Source organism: Eleutherodactylus coqui, chromosome 4, assembly GCF_035609145.1.
Source record: "Eleutherodactylus coqui strain aEleCoq1 chromosome 4, aEleCoq1.hap1, whole genome shotgun sequence".
Taxonomy (NCBI): domain Eukaryota; kingdom Metazoa; phylum Chordata; class Amphibia; order Anura; family Eleutherodactylidae; genus Eleutherodactylus; species Eleutherodactylus coqui.
In genome coordinates this window covers 284,338,453-284,358,778 of record NC_089840.1, presented here as the reverse complement: position 1 = coordinate 284,358,778, position 20,326 = coordinate 284,338,453, and the positions used below count along the sequence as shown (strand labels likewise).

The 20,326-nt window shown below is 45.5% G+C and overlaps 1 protein-coding gene across 2 annotated transcripts; it reads left to right on the top strand.

Moving 5' to 3' along the window:
• The first annotated feature begins 8,293 nt into the window (after positions 1-8,293).
• LOC136624448 (gastrula zinc finger protein XlCGF71.1-like) lies at positions 8,294-20,068 on the top strand. 2 transcript variants are annotated; one of them, XM_066598427.1, is made up of 3 exons: positions 8,294-8,515; positions 10,325-10,444; positions 19,266-20,068. In XM_066598427.1, the coding sequence occupies exons 1-3, from the start codon at positions 8,386-8,388 to the stop codon at positions 19,955-19,957; spliced, it is 942 nt and encodes a 313-aa protein (XP_066454524.1). In that variant the 5' UTR covers positions 8,294-8,385; the 3' UTR covers positions 19,958-20,068. The 2 variants fall into 2 exon arrangements, with proteins under 2 accessions (XP_066454524.1, XP_066454525.1); XM_066598428.1 differs by lacking the exons at positions 8,294-8,515; positions 10,325-10,444 and adding an exon at positions 18,242-18,332.
• Positions 20,069-20,326: the final 258 nt, after the last annotated feature.

The window sequence follows — 20,326 nt, the reverse complement described above, 5'->3', positions numbered from 1 at the left end:
CTTTTAAATTGTTTCAACAATTTTCTATGATACTTTGAAGGCAGAGAATACTTATTGTCTCTCTATTCAAGTTCCCAGTCATTTGAATAATGTGACAGAGGTGTGGGTCATGTGACCTGAGACACTGCCCCCGCATCCCTGTATAAATCTCTCCTCCCCCGGCATCCCCACAGGAGCACACATAAGTGTTCCAAAGTAGACTCAGGTGATACTTGTGCTCTGGTGACAGGTCACTCACTCTTCCATTCCTGGTGGAACTCACCTTTGCATTCCATGGGAGTGAGTCACAGGTCACATGATGCGCGAGTCCTGAGCAGATCATCAAATGGCACCGAGATGGCTCGATACACCGCATGATGTTCCTATTCAATAAGTTCTTACTTTATTATTTAAAGCCTGAAGTGCTCGGCTCCGCTCCCCCGTCTCGCACGCGCCCTCGGCTCCGCTCCTCCGTGTCTCGCACGCGCCCTCGGCTCCGCTCCTCCGTGTCTCGCACGCGCCCTCGGCTCCGCTCCTCCGTGTCTCGCACGCGCCCTCGGCTCCGCTCCCCCGTCTCGCACGCGCCCTCGGCTCCGCTCCTCCGTGTCTCGCACGCGCCCTCGGCTCCGCTCCTCCGTGTCTCGCACGCGCCCTCGGCTCCGCTCCTCCGTGTCTCGCACGCGCTCTCGGCTCCGCTCCTCCGTGTCTCGCACGCGCCCTCGGCTCCGCTCCTCCGTGTCTCGCACGCCCTCGGCTCCGCTCCTCCGTGTCTCGCACGCGCCCTCGGCTCCGCTCCTCCGTGTCTCGCACGCCCTCGGCTCCGCTCCTCCGTGTCTCGCACGCCCACGGCTCCGCTCCTCCGTGTCTCGCACGCTCACGGCTCCGCTCCTCCGTGTCTCGCACGCTCTCGGCTCCGCTCCTCCGTCTCGCACGCTCTCGGCTCCGCTCCTCCGTCTCGCACGCTCTCGGCTCCGCTCCTCCGTCTCGCACGCTCTCGGCTCCGCTCTTCCGTCTCGCACGCTCTCGGCTCCGCTCCTCCGTCTCGCACGCTCTCGGTTCCGCTCCTCCGTCTCGCACACACTCGGCTCCGCTCCTCCGTCTCACACACACTCAGCTCTGCTCCATCCACTCTCTGAATACATCTTCACACAGCAGAGTCCTGCATCCACTGAGCAGAGAGACCTGGTCATGTGACCCCTTGTCTCCTCCCACACACTGATCACATGACGGTGACATCATCACAGGTCCTGTAAGCACAGAACAACCCCACGGCTCCTGTCCGGCTGCAGCTGGAGGTATGTGGGGTCACCAGCACTGGGGGGCAGATTTATGGAAGCCCATAGCAACCAATCACAGCGCAGCTCTCCTGAGGAGCAGTTAGTATTATAAGCTGCACTGTGATTGGCTGCTGTGGGCGACAGGGACAGGTTTACCTTTAGACCTTCCTCACCACGCTTTGCCGCGATTTGTCTTCCGCTGTTGGCCATACCTCCCTGCGGCTGACATCTGGCTGATATCTTATCACTGATGAGGTGCGCTAAATGCCGAAAAATAGAGCAGACTTCGCCCGTGCGGCTGTGCGAGAGACTCCATAGAGAACAATGGGAGCGTTATACCGCTATTAGTGGAAAATACTGCGATTTCAATCCCTGGGACCGCGGCTGCGGGTTTTTTTGCATGTGCAAAACATACGTTATAAAACGCAGTGTCGTGCGCAAAAAACAAGCCACAATGTGCGAATCCGGCGGCGCTGGTGTGACACAGGCCTGCGGCCGCTCACGGACGGGCGGGTTTACTTTGTATGTGTTGTGGCTAATGTATCTCTAATATCCGTATACACGGCCGTATGGTTCTCTTTCTGGTCTCAGAGCGCAGTCCGCGCCCCTTCTGTCCGTTCCGCCTCCGGTTTCGCACTAATTTATATTATTTTCTATTGAACAAATACGGATGTTTTTCCCCAAAACACAATCAAAGCAGTGATGGCGAATCCATCCTGATGACATGAGGCCACGATGTCCCCTGCACCCCTCCGTATTATTACACCCCCACATCTTTATTACATGGCCGCCCATTTCTGATTGTCCATCTAAAGTGGCGCTGATCATCGATCCGTTATCGGTCCTTACAATCACATTCTGCCCTCTTGCGATGTCTTTTAAGGTCCCACTGAACACAATGGGTGCGGCGTTCTGGGGAAACTCCCACAGATACAACATGCCGCTCATGGGGGGGAATCCATTAGAAGGAATGCGTTCCATATTTTTGCGAATTTCGTTGAAATCGCATCACATATAACCTGCGTGAGTTCCTCGCTGGTGTGAGTCCGCCCTCAGATGATGGTCACACGCGGCACCGAGGAATATCTGTATGAGTGTTTGATATGTTTGTGAACCACACCGAAAAATACATCAAAAACGCTTGTAGATAGAAAAAAAAATGACCTCTCTTTTTAACTTACAGACATTTTTTATAAAAGGATCGGACTGTTTAGAAACCACATCCATTATAATAATAATAACCTTGTTTGGGGGCCTTTTTTTTCTTAGCTGCTCTTCACAGACGCTTCAAAACCTCATCTGAAGCTCCTAGTGTGAATGTCGCCTCGCCGCAATGTGATTGGCTAATGAAGATTATAAGGACATTAAGAAGTTCTTGTATTCCGTGTATCCTTGTATGTTGGAAGCTTACTGACCCCTCAGAGTGATAGTACAGGTCTAAAACATACCAGCTGTACACAGAGATAGTGATTACAGTGCAGTTACCTCCAGTATTAGTGATTACAGTGCAGTTACCTCCAGTATTAGTGATTACAGTGCGGTTACCACCAGTATTAGTGATTACAGTGCGGTTACCTCCAATATTAGTGATTACAGTGCGGTTACCTCCAGTATTAGTGATTACAGTGCGGTTACCTCCAGTATTAGTGATTACAGTGCAGTTACCTCCAGTATTAGTGATTACAGTGCAGTTACCTCTAGTATTAGTGATTACAGTGCAGTTACCTCTAGTATTAGTGATTACAGTGCGGTTACCTCCAGTATTAGTGATTACAGTGCAGTTACCTCCAGTATTAGTGACTACAGTGCGGTTACCTCCAATATTAGTGATTACAGTGCAGTTACCTCCAGTATTAGTGATTATAGAGCAGTTACCTCCAGTATTAGTGATTATAGAGCAGTTACCTCCAGTATTAGTGATTATAGAGCAGTTACCTCCAGTATTAGTGATTACAGTGCAGTTACCTCCAGTATTAGTGATTACAGAGCGGTTACCTCCAGTATTAGTGATTATAGTGCGGTCATCTCTAGTATTAGTGATTACAGTGCAGGTACCTCCAGTATTAGCTATTACAGTGCAGTTACCTCCAGTATTAGCTATTACAGTGCAGATACCTCCAGTATTAATATTACAGTACACATACCTCCAGTATTAGTGATTACAGTGCAGTTACCTCTAGTATTATGGTGGCTTCACACGAGCGTGTTTTTGTGCATGCATACGATTAGAAACAATGCATTCCTTATGGTGTGTTCACATGTCCGTGTTTTACAGGTACATGCCTGTAAAAATAGGACATGCGTAGAGATGAGCGGGCATGCGCGTTTAAGGCTGCTACTCGATCGAGTAGCAGTCTTATAGAGTAACTGTGTACTCGCCCCGAGCAGCATGCCGGGGGAGAGTGAGAGAGATCTCCCTCTCTCCCCCCCCCCTCCGCTCCCCCTTCCCGCTGGCCCTGGCCGCCCCCTCCCGCATGCTGCTCTGGCGAGTACACAGTTACTCGATAAGACTGCTACTCGATCGAGTAGCAACCTTAAACGAGCATGCTCGCTAATCTCCAAAGATGCATGTACCATAGGGAATGCACGCATTGTCTTCAATGGAGCCGCGGCTGCTGCCGGCCTCCCTGAATTGTTTTCCGGTGAAGAGCTTTACATATAAGCTCTTCCCTGAAAAACAAGAATTTTAGTGTAAAAAAAAAATACTAAAAATTTTTAAATACTTACCTGTCCGCAGCTGCCATGTCCCCGCCGGGATGAAGAACACATCTGCCGGATGAATTCATGAATGGATGAGTGCTGCCTCTGATCAGAGGCAGCTCTCAGCTGTCATTCAATAGCTGAGAGCTGCCTCTGCTTGGTCACAGTGCTCAGCGAATCAGGGGCAGCACATTCAGCAGGCAGGAATTTTAAATCCCTGTCTGCTGAATACTCCTCACAGCAGTGCAGGAGAAGAGTCGGCTGGATGCGACTGAGCCCGGCAGCTGAAGAAAGATGAGTATAGATTTTTTTGTTATTTCTATCCCCATTTTTTGTTGTTTTTCAGGAAATGGCTTATATTTAAAGCCTTTTTCTGAAAAACAATTACAGGATGCCGGCAGCTGGATTCTGTGACAGCTGTGGTAAGGAATTCATTATTCCCTGCAGGGATGAAGAATTCCTTTGCTGCATCTGTCACAAATGTGGCAGGTGCAGCAAGGAATTCTTTTTCCTCACAGATGTGTTCTTCATCCCTGCGGGGGACACTGCATTGGCGGACAGGTAAGTTTTTTTAAAGCTCTTCCCTGAAAAACAATTCAGGGATGCCGGCAGACCATTGCCTCCATGGAAAGCAATGCAGGGACCGGCATTCACGTGTGTTTTTGCACGTACATGGGTGCGCACTTATATACGCACAAAAACACGCTTGCGTGAAGCCACCCTTAGTTATTACAGTGCGGTTACCTCCAGTGTTAGTGATTACAGTGCAGTTACCTTCAGTATTAGTGATTACAGTGCAGTTACCTCCAGTGTTAGTGATTACAGTGCAGTTACTTTCAGTGATCACAGGTGATGTGTCCTCTGATTGGGGTCATCCATTTATCTTCTTTCTCCGGGCCGAGAACCGCCATGAAGATGTCTTCCAGCTACGACTAGTCTCTGCACAATCTGTCCATTCTAACACCACCACAATTAACCTCTCAGTAACTCTACCATAGTACTAAAGCATCTTCTGTTGTGTGACATCCTTAATGTCTCTTTCCGTTTAATTAGGGTGTCACTTTGTGACTCCACTAAGCTATAAGGCTGCCTTTTTTGCCCCACTTAATCATAGTGCCCCCTATGTATCACCCAGAGCCGCTCTGTTCCCAGCATCACCTGACTCTGCCCCCTCTCCATCCTTGCACCCAGCATGTCTAGAGTTCGCGGTACAAGTCAGGTAATGCTGTGAACAGCGTGGCGCTGTGTGGCAGTCCTGTCAATCAGGAAGACAGATGATAGCTACTAATGGTGTTAATGAACTGGGGGTCAGCAGTGGGGGCCGAGCAGTGGGGTGTGGAGGGGGCTGTGTTGGGGCTCAGTGGTGGTGCGGAAGAGAAGAGGGGGGAATGCCCGGTAATTGTATTATTATAGCGGATTTTGTATGATGTTACATTGTCTCGTCTTCTTCCCATTCAGGATCCTCGGCTGATATCTTCTATATCAGATAATTATCCTGATTGACCCGAAAAGGATGGAGAGGAACCAGGACAAGATGGCGGAGAGTTTATTCACCCTCACCCTAGAGATACTCTTCCAGCTTACAGGAGAGGTGAGTAGTTCTGGGGATGACGTCACGTTCCATCATTCTTATCTCTGTCAGTCTTTGGTCACATCTACGGCAGAGGATTTACTGCTGATTCATCATAAATGCCGGGGAAAATTATAGAGCTTGTTGTTCTGGTAGAATGACAGAAACCCAATAGACCCAATTAGAAGGCAATCGTTTTTTTTTTTTGGGTGCCATTGATGTCTGTTATAGATTGAATCTAGAACTCTGATAATTGTGTTGTTTTGCCTCTGAAACAACAGAACTGATGAACACAGATGTGAAGAGCCGACATAACTGCCGGACCAGACGGGGAGGACTCTGGGAATGTCTGCAGGGATATTTATGGATGTCCTAATCACAGAAGATCCCTAAAATTAATTTTTATTGGTATATTTTTAAAACACAGGGCCTTTAGACAAACCAAAAATAAAGAAAAAATAAAAAAAAGACAAAAGTACTCATATGTGACAATAATCCAATGGGAAGGTTCTATATAAATTAGTCTCTAGTATCAGCCTCAATTTATTTTTAACTTTTGAATGGAGATCCCATAGAAAAAAGTCATCAACTGCCAGTAGTATCTAAACTCAGTCCCAGTTGTAGGGAGGTGATGATACTCAGACCAACTGTGGGTGTAGAGTCTTGTGGACTGGCTAACTGGAAAGAATATTTATAATTTTAGCCTAAACGTAAAAGTCATATCCTGATGTTCGGAAGTGTAAGTACAGTTCAGTGGAAAACCTCCTATATGGGGAGGATCCACTGAGTTGTATAGAAAAATTAAAATGTGGTTCGTATGGTTCAATGCATTTCAGTTGGATCTGCAACTCTTCAGGAACCAGGTGGTCAAGGATATAGGAAAAATGACTGAATAGGGGTCTGAGTCGCTCCCCTTAATTTCAGACAGAGATTTAAAGTCTGAATATGGCAGTAGTAACTACCAGTAAGGATGCACTATCAAGCATCAGGATACATGCTTGGTTAATATAAATTAGAAAATAGGTCTAGATGAGGTCCTAATGCTGTAGCAAGGATAAATGCCTAAGGGTCCAGATGATACGGCCCTTAAGAATGAATGTAAAGGAGAGCTCTGTTGATAGAGTTACACAGAGCTCCTATATCCCTTGCACTATTAAACAGCTAGCTCCAAACCCCCCTATAGATCGGGTATAGGCAGCTTAAATAGGACCAAATCTAAACTGCTCGGCCAGGTAGTTTCAAATGACCCAGATCTAAGCTGCTCTTTAAAGTACTAGCTAGATCCTAATGACCAAAATACTTAACTACCTAGAGTTAGAGCAGACATAAGGACAGGGAACAATACCGCATTAGGCTAGATAGATAGAGAGAGTAGCATGGCCTCCAGCCATGATGGTGGAGTGTTGGCCATATGGGGGGTTTTGGAGCTAGCTGTTTAATAGTGCAAGGGATATAGGAGCTCTGTTTAACTATCAACAGGGCTTTAATTATTAAGTTCCCTCTGCCTCTGTGAATTTCTCATCTTTATGGATGTGTCTCCCCATAAACAGGATTACATCGTAGTGAAGAAGACTTCTAGTGATGGCTGTCAGGCCCCGGTGTCCGATGGATGGGGAAGACCCCTAAGCTCAATCACAGGGCCTCCACCTCACCCCCTGATACTGGAGGAGATCAATGAGCAGAAGATCCTAGAACTCACCCAAAAGATGATTGAGCTGCTGACTGGAGAGGTGATGCTGCTGGGAATGCTGGGACATTATACAGTTACACTATGGCGGTATAACGTGTCTGGGTGATGACGGTATCATTGTGTTGTCAGGTTCCTATAAGGTGTCAGGACGTCACTGTCTATTTCTCCATGGAGGAGTGGGAGTATTTAAAAAGACACAAGGATCTATACAAGGACGTCATGATGGAGGACCACCAGCCCCCCCCATCACCAGGTAATAGACAGGACTAAATCCACACGGCCTTTATTATTTGTATGTAGAGAATGAATTCAGTGGCTCTCTGTGTTTTCTGCAGGTGGATTCAGTAAGAGAACAGCAGTGGAGAGATGTCCCCGTCCTCTTCTTCCACAGGATGATCAGGTAGATGGAGAGAAGGTCTCATGAAATCTTCCCTCTGGTCTGTAGGACGGCTGGGAAGGTCTTGTGATAAGTCTTATTATATAACTAGCTGATATATCCGGCTTCTCCAGAGTTATTTTGATAGAGGTGTTTATGTGTTTTTCACAGGGAAAATTTTATGAAGCTGTGGTTACTTTAGAGAAACCGAGGAATAAAATATGTTTACATATAGAGGAGTGTTAGATTCTCCTCGGGCTGCATGTACTGATGTCCCTCTGCAGAATTCGCCAGCCTTCCCACTCTCCTCACTTAGGAGCTAAAGAAGGCTTGTCCCAAATTACATGCTTGTACGACACTAGGAAGTTACATTACACAGGAGTGCACTGGCTTTTTCAATTAGCATTAAATAATTGAGTTGTGAACCCTTTACTTTTTCTATTTAGGACCTAAAGAGTGGTCGTGCCAGTATACGACAGTGGGAAGTTAGAGAATTAGTAGTTAGTCAGTCAGTGAGGGCTTTCGTGTGTGTGTGTGTGTGTGTGTGTGTGTGTGTGTGTGTGTATATATATATATCTCCAACCGCAGACATTAGACCTCCGCATCTTATCACTATTTTCTGCTTCTGGAGACTTCTGGTTGGAATAAAGAAGCAACAGGTTGGAGTTATACAGGAGACCTGCAGCTATTTGGCCCAGATCACTACTGCTGTCATGTCATTCCGGCTCCTCATACTAATTAATGACCTTTTCTGGCCATATAAAACCTCCCACACGACTTCTCCAACTGTGTGATGACTTTTACAATATTTATTTCCCAGCTGGTGAAACTGGAGGAAGATCCGATCCCTATTGATGCTACAGAGACACATGTGAGTGGGGATCAGCCGTGTAAGGAGGAGATCCCTACAGAAAACCCCCCAGGTGAGACTACATGTAGAGAAGAGTCTGTGTTGTCGGGGTTTTCAGCTGTAGATTCCCTTATTAACCCACAATACATAATAAAGTATAAATGCTATATAATATTTTTATGTAACATTTTTTTCAATATATTCTGCCTAAAAGAACTGAGGGAACATCTCAATCACACATCAGATCTGGATGATCTCCATCCTCTGCAGACTCTTTCATGTCTGTCACATGTGCTCATTGTGAAGCTGCTCTCATCTGTGAAGATAACGGGGTGCCAATGGTGGACTTGCCAATTCTGGTGTCTCTGGCGAATGCTCTTCAGGCTGTATGGTGCTGGGATGTGAGCTCAGCTTCCACTACAGGATTTCGGGCCCTCGTGGCCCCTCATGGGGTGTTTCTGGCAGTTTGGTCAGTAGTCTGTTGGGGGGCAGTTTGTAGGGTTCTGGCGCTGCCATAAAAAAACTAAATGAATTTTAATTAAAAAAATTAAACAAAAGTTTATATAATTATAAAACTTTTAAATAATAAAATTATAATATATTAACCCCTTAAGGACCAGGTTGTTTTGTACCTAAAGGACCAGACAGGGATTTTACCCATGTGGTGGTTTTACTGCATTTTTTTTTTTCTTTAAGCTACCAAATAATTTTGCAGCATTTTTTATTTTGTTTGACTTATAGCGCTATATTTTTATATCTTTCTTGCCTTTTTTTCCCCGTTTTTTTCGTTTGATTGGGGGTAAAAAGGTAAATAAATGATTTATAGTTGATTTATTTTAAACTAGTAAATTTACGCTGAAATAAAGTTTGGGAATAGGTTGCTCATTTTGTTTCGGACATTTTGATATATAATATGTATAGTTTTGAATTACAGGACACATACGGCGTCACCCCCGTGATGTCATATAAGACCTCTTATTCACATTGTCTTTCCTTTTTTATTTTACATGACACTTTTGCCCTGTAGCTGGGGCATCCATAGGAGCCCCAGTTATTGGGGAAAAACATTCCCCTGTAGTGACAATAGTCACTGGCAGAGTTTAGTCCTAAACTGGGAGCCTATTTCACTTGGCTTCTGCTTGCTTCAACTTTGCTTAGCTTACGTATTTGCTTAGTAGAGAGTCTGTCTCATATCTGTTTGTTTTTTCTCTGGACAGTTTTTTTTTTTTTTGCATATGTTTAGTAATATAACTAAGATTGTTTTGATTGGTGGTGGTGTCGGGGGAGGGCCTCCCCGACGTCCCTAGCTTCTTACAGCTTCTGGGTTGACGCCACCATGGTGCAGTCTGATCCTGACCTTAGCCAGGACCCCACCCTGGAAGATTGGGCTTCTGTACGCCAATCAACAGAATGCTTTTTTTTTCTGTCCTTATACCTTTATATCCCCTGTTTTTTTTGTTTTTTTTTCCCTTTTTCTTTTTCATATTGTCTTGGGGCTCGACTACCCTAAAGCCATTCCCTAAGAGCCTTTGGCGGGCTCCCTGACTAACCTTTTCATTTTGCACATTTAACGTCAGTTAATAACCCCGCGAAGAGGGGCCAGAACCAGGGGCACATGCACAAAAAACGTGTCCTGATTGCTCTCTTACAAGAGACGCGTTATAAGCGCAATAATTTTACCAAAGAATCCAATAAATATTTTACCAAATAATATCGTAGTGTTGATCCAGAGAAAAAGATCTGCAGCGTGTCTGTGGCTATTCATAGAAGCCTTCCACATCATTTAGTAGCTTCAAGAGTGGAACCCGAGGGTAGATATTTCTTAAACTGGAACTGGGGTATTGCATTTTAACAGTGGATGATATCTATTCTTCCAATACAGGTAAGGCTACATTTGCATGTCACCTACTAGGAGAGTTGACACAGTTTGCCGTGGGATCCAGTATCTTGCTTGGAGGGAACCTCAACCTTTCCTTGGATCCAGGTCTGGACACATCCTCGGGTAAGTCCAGTGCCTCCCTGGTGGTCTTGCGTAGATTGCGCAAACTACTGACTGAACAGGGACTTCAGCCATCAATCCACTGCTAATGGTTATGGGAGGTTGGACTATATATTTATATCCCACTGTCTTCTGAATGTGTTCTCTGGAGTATTTTTATATCCTATGGAGAAGGACTTAGGAAAGTGAGGTCTGGTAAACTGACATAGCTCTTTGATCAAGTAGACAGACTAGAGCAGATTAATCTGACACTTGCCCTCTTTTAAATGCTAAGATTTCGTTTCTCCTCCAGTAGACCTTGGCGATATTAGACCAGGCCTTTCTGTGTACGAGGGGCAGAATTAAAGAAGGGTTCTATGAATATGGCAATAAGTGTAGTAGCTGGTCTCTGAATTTCAGACAAATTTGTGTACCAAGAGTACAGGTGTACCCCTGAAAAATTGGTTTACCCAGAGTGCAGGTGAAACCCAGAAACATTTTTTAAAGATAGAGCTCGTTGTTGCTTAATTTGCTAACAGAGCCTGGAGGCGGCCCTCCGAAAAAATTAGTTTTAACAGAGCCTTTTGGCCTTTTGAAAAATTGGCTGTTCAGCGTGATGTCATGCTGGTTTAGGAGGAGGAGGAGGAGGAAGATCAGAGAGGGATAGACCAAGCTACTTCTCCCCTTTTTTGGGGTGATAGAGGGTGCATGTTTCTCCTGTTCCAGCTTAAAGAATCTTTATGTTCCACTGCTTTCCACCAGTGGAGAAGAGAAGTCAGGGGAAATCCAGCCTTTGTTCATCTTAATGAGTGTAAGCCTATCGGCGCTGTCAGTTGACAGGTGGGTAGGCTTATCCATGATGATCCCCCCCCCAGCAGCACTAAACTTCCTTTCTGATAAGATGCTAGCGGCAGGGCAGGCCAGCACCTTCAGGGCGTATAGCACAAGTTCATGCCACATGTCCAGCTTTGACACCCAATAGTTGTATGGGTCAGAGGAATCTCAGAGGATGTTGGTACAGTCGGCTACGTACTCCCTCACAATCTTTTTACAGTGTTCCCTCCTACTCAGCCTAGACTGGGGAGTGGTGACACAGTCTGGCTGGGGAGCCATAAAACTGGCACAGGCCTTGGAGAGTGTTCCCCTGCCTGCGCTGGACATGCTGCCTGCTCCTCCCCACTAGTTGGCCCTCAGAACTGCGTCCTCTACCGCTAGCGTTGTCAGATGGGAACTTTAGCATCAGCTTTTCCACCAGGGCCTTGTGGTATTGCATCACTCTCGTACTCCTTTCCACTTCAGGAAGGAGAGTGGAAAGGTTCTCCTTATACCATGGGTCGAGAAGGGTGAACACGCAGTAATCCTGGTGGGCCAGAATGCGTCTAACGCGAGGGTCACGGGAAAGGCAGCCTAACATGAAGTCAGCCATGTGTGCCAGAGTCCCAGTGCGCAACACATCGCTGTCCTCACTAGGAGGATGACTTTCTTGCTCCTCCTCCTCCTGTTCAGCCCATACACGCTGAACAGATGTGAGGGAAGTAGCATGGGTACCCTCTGCAATGTGGGAAGCAGTCTCTTCCCCCTCCTCCTCCTCCTCCAATACACGCCGAGAAACAGGCGTGAGGGTGGTCTGGCTATCAAGCGACATATTGTCATCCCCCATCTCCTGTTCTAACCGCAAAGGGTTGGCCTTTATGCTTAGTAGCGAACCTCTCAGCAGGCAAAGCAGCGGGATGGTTACACTGATAATAACCGCATCGCTGCTCACCATTTGTGTAGACTCCTCAGAGTTTCTAACACCTGACAGATGTCAGACATCGATGCCCACTCCTCTGTGAAGAACTGTGGAGGCTGACTTCCACTCCGCCGGCCATGTTGCAGCTGGTATTCTACAAAGGCTTTACGCTGCTCGTACAGCCTGGCCAATATGTGCAACGTTGGGCACATCACACAACAGTTGGTGCACTGGCAGCTGGTAGTCGGTGCACTGGTAGCTGGTAGCGATGTTGCATCTGTGGTGGGCTTCCTGAAATGGGCGCACACGCGAAGCACCTTGCTGAGCAGGTCAGACAAATGGCGATAGTTTTTCAGAAAGCGCTGAACCACCAAATTAAACACGTGGGCTAGGTATGGCACGTGTGTTAGTCTGCCAAGCTGCAGAGCCGCCACCAGGTTACGCCCATTATCACACACGACTATGCCTGGTTCGAGGTTCAGCGGCAAAAGCCACTGGTCGGTCTGCTCCATCAAACCCTGCAACAGCTCTTGAGCGGTGTGCCACTTGTCTCGCAAGCTGAGTAGTTTCAGCACGGCCTGCTGACGCTTCCCCACGGCAGTGCTGCAGCACTTCAAGCTACCGACTGCTGGTGACGTGCTCACACGTGGTAATTGAGAGGTGGAGGGGGTAGACGAGGAGGGGGTGTTATAAGCACAATAAGCCGGAGAAACCTTCACTGAGGTAGGACCCGCAATCCTTGGTGTTGGTAGAACGTGAGCGGACCCAGGGTCAGACTCAGTCCCAGCCTCCACCAAGTTCACCCAATGTGCCGTCAGGGAGATGTAGTGTTCCTGACCACCAGCACTTGTCCACATGTCCATGGTTAAGTGGACCATCCCAGTAACCGCATTGGTGAGGGCACGGTTTATGTTCAGTGAGACGTGCTGGTGTGGGGCGGGGACGGCGTAGCGGGAAAAATAGTGGCAACTGGGGACGGAGTACCGAGGGACCGCCACCGCCATCAGGTTGCGGAAAGCCTCCGTTTCTACTAGCCTGTATGGCAGCATCTCCAGGCTGAGTAGTTTTGCAATATGCACATTTAAAAATTGTGCATGCGGGTTGGTGGCCGCGTATTTCCGCTTTCGTTCCAACGCTTGGGCTAGCGACAGCTGAACGCCACACTGGGATACATTGGTGGAGGAACGTGGAGGTGATGGTGTGAGTGCAGGTCGGGTGGCGCTCGTGCCTGAGTCCTGGGAGGGGGATTGCTTCTCTGTGCCAGGTTGCGACACTCGGGAGGAGGCAGAGGTGTGACCCGCAGGCGGTGAATGGCCTTCGTTCCACCTTATGTGGTGCTTAGCTATCATATACCTGCACATGTTGGTGGTGGTCAGGCTGGTAGTGGTGGCTCCCCTGCTGATTTTGGTGCAGCACAGGTTGCACACCACTGTTCGTCGGTCGTCCGCGCTCTCAATAAAAAACCTCCAGACCTTCGAACACCTAGCCCTCTGCAAGTAGGCTTGCCATGAGGGGGTGCTGTGGGGAACAGTTGGTGGATTATTTGCTCTCCCCCAGGCCACCCCACTGCCTTTTCCAACCTGTACTGCTGCTGGTCTCGCCTCCCCCTCTGAAGCCCTGTCTTCAGTAGGCTTAGTAAGCCAGGTGGGGTCAGTCACCTCATCGTCCACCAGCTCTTCCTCTGAATCCTCTGTCTGCTCCTCCCTCAGACTTACTGCCCTAACAACAACCTCACTAACAGACAACTGTGTCTCATTCTCATCATCCACAAATAGCTCTTGAGACAGTAATTCGAAGTTCCGACCCTCATCACCCTGAGTCTGAGTGGAAGTTCCAGATTTAACCAGTGTATACCACTGATACCTAGCGCTAATTCACTGCCCACAGAGACTGGTAGATTTGAGAGGCTTTGATCAGGGCCAGAAAATATTTAACCAGTGTATACCACTGATACCTACGGCTAATTTACCGCCCACAGAGACTGGTAGATATGAGAGGCTCTATGCAGGGCCAGAAAAAATTTAACCACTGTATACTGTTGATACCTAGGGCTAATTTACCGCCCACAGAGACTGGTAGATTGAGATGGATTCTCTAGTTGTACCTACAATATATGTTCTGTACAAAATCCACAAAAGTCTTTTGTATCCAGCCGTGGCTCACTTTTCAACAATGTGTCAAAATTTTTGGACAAAGCCTTACATGAGTTCTTCACAAGTGTCAGATCATATATTAGGGAAACAAGCGACGTGCTCTCAAGATTAAAGGGATTGATAGTTTCCGGAGATGGGATTTTAGCATCTTTTGATATAGTCTCCCTATACACCTCGATAACTCGTGAAAAAAGGCCTAGAGGCAGTTGGACATGGAATTGTAACATCTGATTTCTCAGTTCAATGTGAATACATTATTCTCACATTGTTAGAATTCATTTTGACCAATAATAACTTTATATTTGGGGGTAATTATTACAGACAAGGAACCGCTATAGGCTCCAGCGCAACACCTGCGTAGGTTAACCTATACATGGGCATCTTTGAAGATGACTATGTGAATACGTCCACTCATTGGAAGCATGTGGTCTCCTGGTTAAGATACATCGATGACGTTTTCTTGATATGGACAGGTACAAGAAGTGATTTACTATAATTTCAAATGGGATTGAATGGAATATATCCTGAACTTCAGTTCACTTTGAATTATTCCAAAGAAAACCTTCAATTTCTGGATGTACTTGTTTCCAGACAGGATTACTTATTTGAGACAGATCTTTTTGTCAAACATACGGACCGCAATAGCCTGTTAGCATATCAAAGCTGTCATCCCCGTGCTACACTTGACTTGCTCCCATGGAGTCAAATACTCAGGGTGAGACGCATCACCAATGAGAGTAAGATCGATGTACATCTCTCACAAATGTGTAATAAATTTCTAAGTAAAGGTTACTCCAGGTCCCTGCTTACTGATTTTGTTCAAAAGGTCAAGAATATTAAACGTGAGACCCTATTAAAACTGACAAAGGATAAGGAGACCTTGAAATGGATACCATTTGTGTCCATTTTTGGCCCTGTTAGCAAAGAGGTTACAAGGATCCTGAGAAAACCCTGGCCTCTTCTTTGGATGGCCAACAATAGAGTTGATGAATTTGTGTCTGCCCCTGACATGCTTGACAAAGACCTCTAAATAGGTCAAAACGTTGCATATTTTATTGCTGGAGGTATAAAGATATTGGGTATTTACTTCTAAAAAGAGTTCCTGAGTGCTTATCGGTCTTGCTCTTTGTATGGTAACTATCCTGATGGGTCTTTAAGTCCAGACCTGGTTTCTAAGATCGTGCACCGCTTTTTACCACTCCTACCCATGGTGGACTTATTGGTTGGGCTGCTGTCTATCACATTGCTCTTCTCCTGTCATGTCCTACAGGCGGTGTTCCAACTTGGGCAATAAGCTTGTATATTCTGTTTTTTGCGAGTTTGATGAATACAGCAAGGTTAGCAACTTTTAAAGTTAACATGCATAAGTCTGAAATGCCTCTTTATTATAGAGCTGCAATTGGCAAGATGGTAGTAGATCTCCTACATAGGTAGACCTCCAAACTTTGGGTTGAATTAGAACAGGTCTCTGTCACAGGTGGAGCAGAGGGTCTTATATAGCTCAAGGGGGCTTGGGAGAACATTGAGTGAGTGTTTCACCTTTCCTGGGTTCTCTCTTAAGGATCTGGGATGGCTTTAAGCTCCAAAATGGTTTGATAACTGTTCCTGGCCCGTGGACCTCATTGATTGGGAACGAAAACTTCCCATTGGGAGATTCGGGTTTCCACTGCTAGACAGACTGAGGATGGTGACTCGTAGAATTAGAGACATTGTACGGGTAGATGGAATTAGAATGCTAGCCCAGCTCTTGAGAGATGGCGTGCCTGTGCAGGTACGTGGTTTCAATACCTGCAAGTGCGCCACTTCATACAGGGTCATGGTTCACTTATGGAATTGACTGCCTCACCCATGCCTTTCTAAGAACTATGCTCTTTCCCCTGGGATCCGAGGGGTAAAATCTCTGTGGCCTATGGTATCTTAGCAGCTGGGGAGGCACGGGACCCTGAGGAATGTTTCAGAGGCCATTGGGAAAGGGAGTTGAGTCACCCCCTGTCAGACAGGGAATGGATTAAATCCCTAACTGACCCCTAACTCTGTCTCGAGTGGACAGCATGAGTTAAATTACAAGCTTTGAGCAAGGTGATATCGTATTTTCACCCGCTTGGCTAGGATGTACCCTGGATCATCAGATAGATGCTGGAGGTGTCTGTAGGGGGTAAGCATGTTTACACACGTTTTGTGGTCTCGCCCAGACATTGCAGGTGTGTGGTCAGAGATAGTGGTCTTGTATAGCACGCTCAAAAGGAGCTCACTGGTACTCACTCCAGGCTCTATTGCAGATAGTAAAAGAGAAGTTCTCCGTTTTTTTTTTGTGTTTTTTTTTTTGTATTCTGGACATAAGGACAGGGATTCCTCGACTCTGGAAATCTCAGGCTTCACCAACTCGATTGAGTTGGGTGAGAGCCTTAGATGAAATTAGTTATATGGAGGAACTTCGTGCTAAGGATGATGCTAAATGGCTGGCATTTAATGCAATATGGGAGGTATGGATGACATTTCGCAGGTCCTCGGGTTTTGAACGGTGGCTTGTGAATGGAGATCTGCCAAGATAGGGGAGATAAGGAGGAGAGGGGGCGGGGGGAGGAAGGGAGGGAGGAAAGAAGAAAGCAATAGAGTCTGGGGAGTCTATTGTGATCTGAGGTTTTTTTGTTTTGTGCTGTTCTGCTTGGTGATGTTCGCTTTTGTTCCGTGTCATTATATATTTGTTTGTTTATTGATTGATTTATTTTCTCTTTTGTCCATTATTTTGTTTTTCTTTTCAGAGGGTTGAGTGTATTCCCTATTCTCTCCTTATTTCCTTTCTTGTCCCTTGAGCCCCCTTTTTTTCATAAAATGATCTCATTATGGAGATTTTCCTTTGAAGAAGAAATAATACTTGCTTATGAAGAATTTTTATGGGGTAACTATGTTTAGTAATTTAACTGCTGCCTTTTAGGCTGCTCATTGAGCATTTAGGTAGTCAGTTAGGTTCCAATCTAATATAGTATGGAGTCAGTAGTAATACATATTATTCTAAATCCAGTCTTCTAGTGTTGTAACTGGATTTTTATTGTTAGCCATAAGTTATATAATTTTGAGGCTTATGCCTATTAATTTGTAAGTATGTCCAGTGTAAAGTCTCTAATAAAACACATATTGAAATAAAATTGGCAAAAGAAACAAATATGCTAATGCGCTTCACTTAGTCGCTTGGGTGACAAGGTGTCCAATCCCCTTAGTGCGCAGTTTTACAAACTCTCCATATGGGAACTTTTTCAGTGGGGTCAGGCACATAAGTAAGGTGTTATGATGGTGTAAAGAATGCAAGAAACACTGTAGTTTACAAAGCCATTAGTAATATTCGAACTGTGTTTGTTCACTCAGGTCTGTAATGCATTTTTTTTGTTCGGCCCACATATTTTAGGCCACATGGACACTCGTGGAGATAAATAATTTAGTTTGAGCCACAGTTTAAATGATTTTTTTAATATAATTTTTATTTTCATTTTGTATAAATAGCTCCTTCCTGCTGTGGCAAATATTCTGGCAGCATTTACAATTTTGTATGCCACATCTGAAAGACTCGTAAATGAGCCCCATGTCTTCAATCCCGGGTCATCTCACTGCAAACCGGTCAGATCCACCTCTTCTTGTTTTAGAGCGTCCATTGCCAGCATTCTTCTTCCAGGTGGGCATTGTACGCAACATCACTAGTGACTTAATGCTCACTGCCTAGCAAGGAATGCCGATCTATTGCCGAGGCTGCGTATATGCATTGTCTTGACACAAGTGTTCATATTCTGTTTCAGAGAGACAGCGCCCATGCACAGTTTCAGCAATAGATCGGGACTCCCTGCTAAGTTATGAAGACTGCATTACTAGTGACAGATTGTACATTGTTCTGCAGGAAGAATTCCGGCAATGTACGCTTTGTCACCGGAAGAAGAATGAGACGGTTGGAAGTGAGGTGATCCGGAAGGGGCTGCAGAAGCCAGGAGGAGATTGATGGGGAGAAGGTGCGCTAAAAAGGCTTCCTACGGAGGAAAAGGTAAGTATTCTTTTTATTACTAGTGACAGAACCTCTTTAAGAAATACTGAATGGCCAAAATCCCCCTTTCATGGGGATTGTCAGTGTATACAGATTGTCATCCAAGGAAGCCCAGAGGTAGGTATCTTTCCATAGGATATCTTTTATCAAGCTTTGTGTCCTGTATCCCTTGGGTAACCTAGAAGGTATGTAACAAAAAGTTGTAATTGGCGGTCTACATATTACGAAAGATTACTGGTAATAAATCAGATTCCAGCTGTGATAGGGCATCATGGGGGGGCTCCTAGGGGTTTTGAGGATATTTTGGTAAAAAGAAAAGAATGGGGTTGTTGGAGTATTAATACATATAAAATCCTTTTCGGGAATGTGCTGCTGGTACAATAATAAGTATACTGAATCTGTGTGACTAACATGTGCGAGCAGAGCATTGCCACAGAATTGCGTCTAGAAATTCCCCGCTGCTTCTGGGCCAGCGAACACCCGTATATAGCTTGGTGGCCATTCTGCTTTGAATGCACGTATGTACGCACTTCCATTCGCCCAGTTATAAGAAGTACCTAATACTGTTATCATGTCTCTGTGTCATATGCTTGAGAAAGGAGGCAGATTAGTTAGTAAGTTTTCCGACACGCGTTGCATCTTCTGTATTATTTCTATTGTCCTACGCTAATGGAAAAAAACCACAGAAACATACCGACTCTCAAGAAGAATTTAGAGGCTAACCTGGATTCTTAAGGAGGTTCACTGGTGCCCACGAACCCCTCATTCAAGTAAGTAAAACCTTATATATAATGTCTACCGGTTACCGACTGACACACTTTGGAGCGCAGGGTTTTTGTAACCTGTATTCTTCACAATTTGTATGGATATTTTATATATAAATGTAATAAAATATTAGTTCAAAAATATGAAAATCTGTTTAATTCTTGGCAGATGACGACACCAGGAGATCAGAGGGACATCTGATATCTTCAGGTTTTACAGCAGAAGAACATGGTATCATACAAGATACATATGAAGAGCTTGCCAATATCCCAGATATACTCTCAGCCCTTCACAGCAAAGATCTGTCATTTGATCCTTTTATACAGGTTCCATCTTCTGATTCATCACAGACTAGTAAGCAACATAGTGTTTACAGAACAGATGTTGAAGAAAAAAGGGTTGACATATGGAAGAACTCATATTCATGTTCAGAATGTGGCAAATGCTATACCCACAAGTCCTATCTTGTTAGACATCAGAGAATTCACACAGGAGAGAAGCTATTTTCATGTTCAGAATGTGGGAAATGTTTTAACCAAAAAGCAAATCTTGTTAGACATCACAGTATTCACACAGGGGAGAGGCCATTTTCCTGTTCAGAATGTGAGAAGTGTTTTAGGTATAAATCAGAGATTGTTAACCATCTAAGAGTTCACACAGGGGAGAAGCCATTTTCCTGTTCAGAATGTGGGAAATGTTTTACCAAGAAATCAAATCTTGTTGAACATCAAAGAATTCACACAGGAAAAAAGCCATTTTCCTGTTCAGAATGTGGAAAGTGTTTTAGCCAGAAATCCTGTTTTGTTAGACATCAGAGAATTCACACAGGGGAGAGGCCATTTTCTTCTTCACACTGTTGACAACATTTTACAGATAAATTAGACTTTGCTAAGCAACAGAGAACGCGCAGAGGGGAGAACCTGTATTCATGTTCAGAATGTGGGAAATATTTTTTTCTATATATCTAATATTGTTAGTAGAGATGAGCGAACGTGTTCTTCCGAGCTTGATATTCGTGCGAATATTAGGGTGTTCGGGATGTTCGTTATTCGTAACGAACACCATGCGGTGTTCTGGTTATTTTCACTTCCTTCCCTGAGACGTTAGCGCGCTTTTCTGGCCAATTGAAAGACAGGGAAGGCATTACAACTTCCCCCTGTGACGTTCAAGCCCTATACCACCCCCCTGCTGTGAGTGGCTGGGAAGATCAGGTGTCACCCGAACATAAA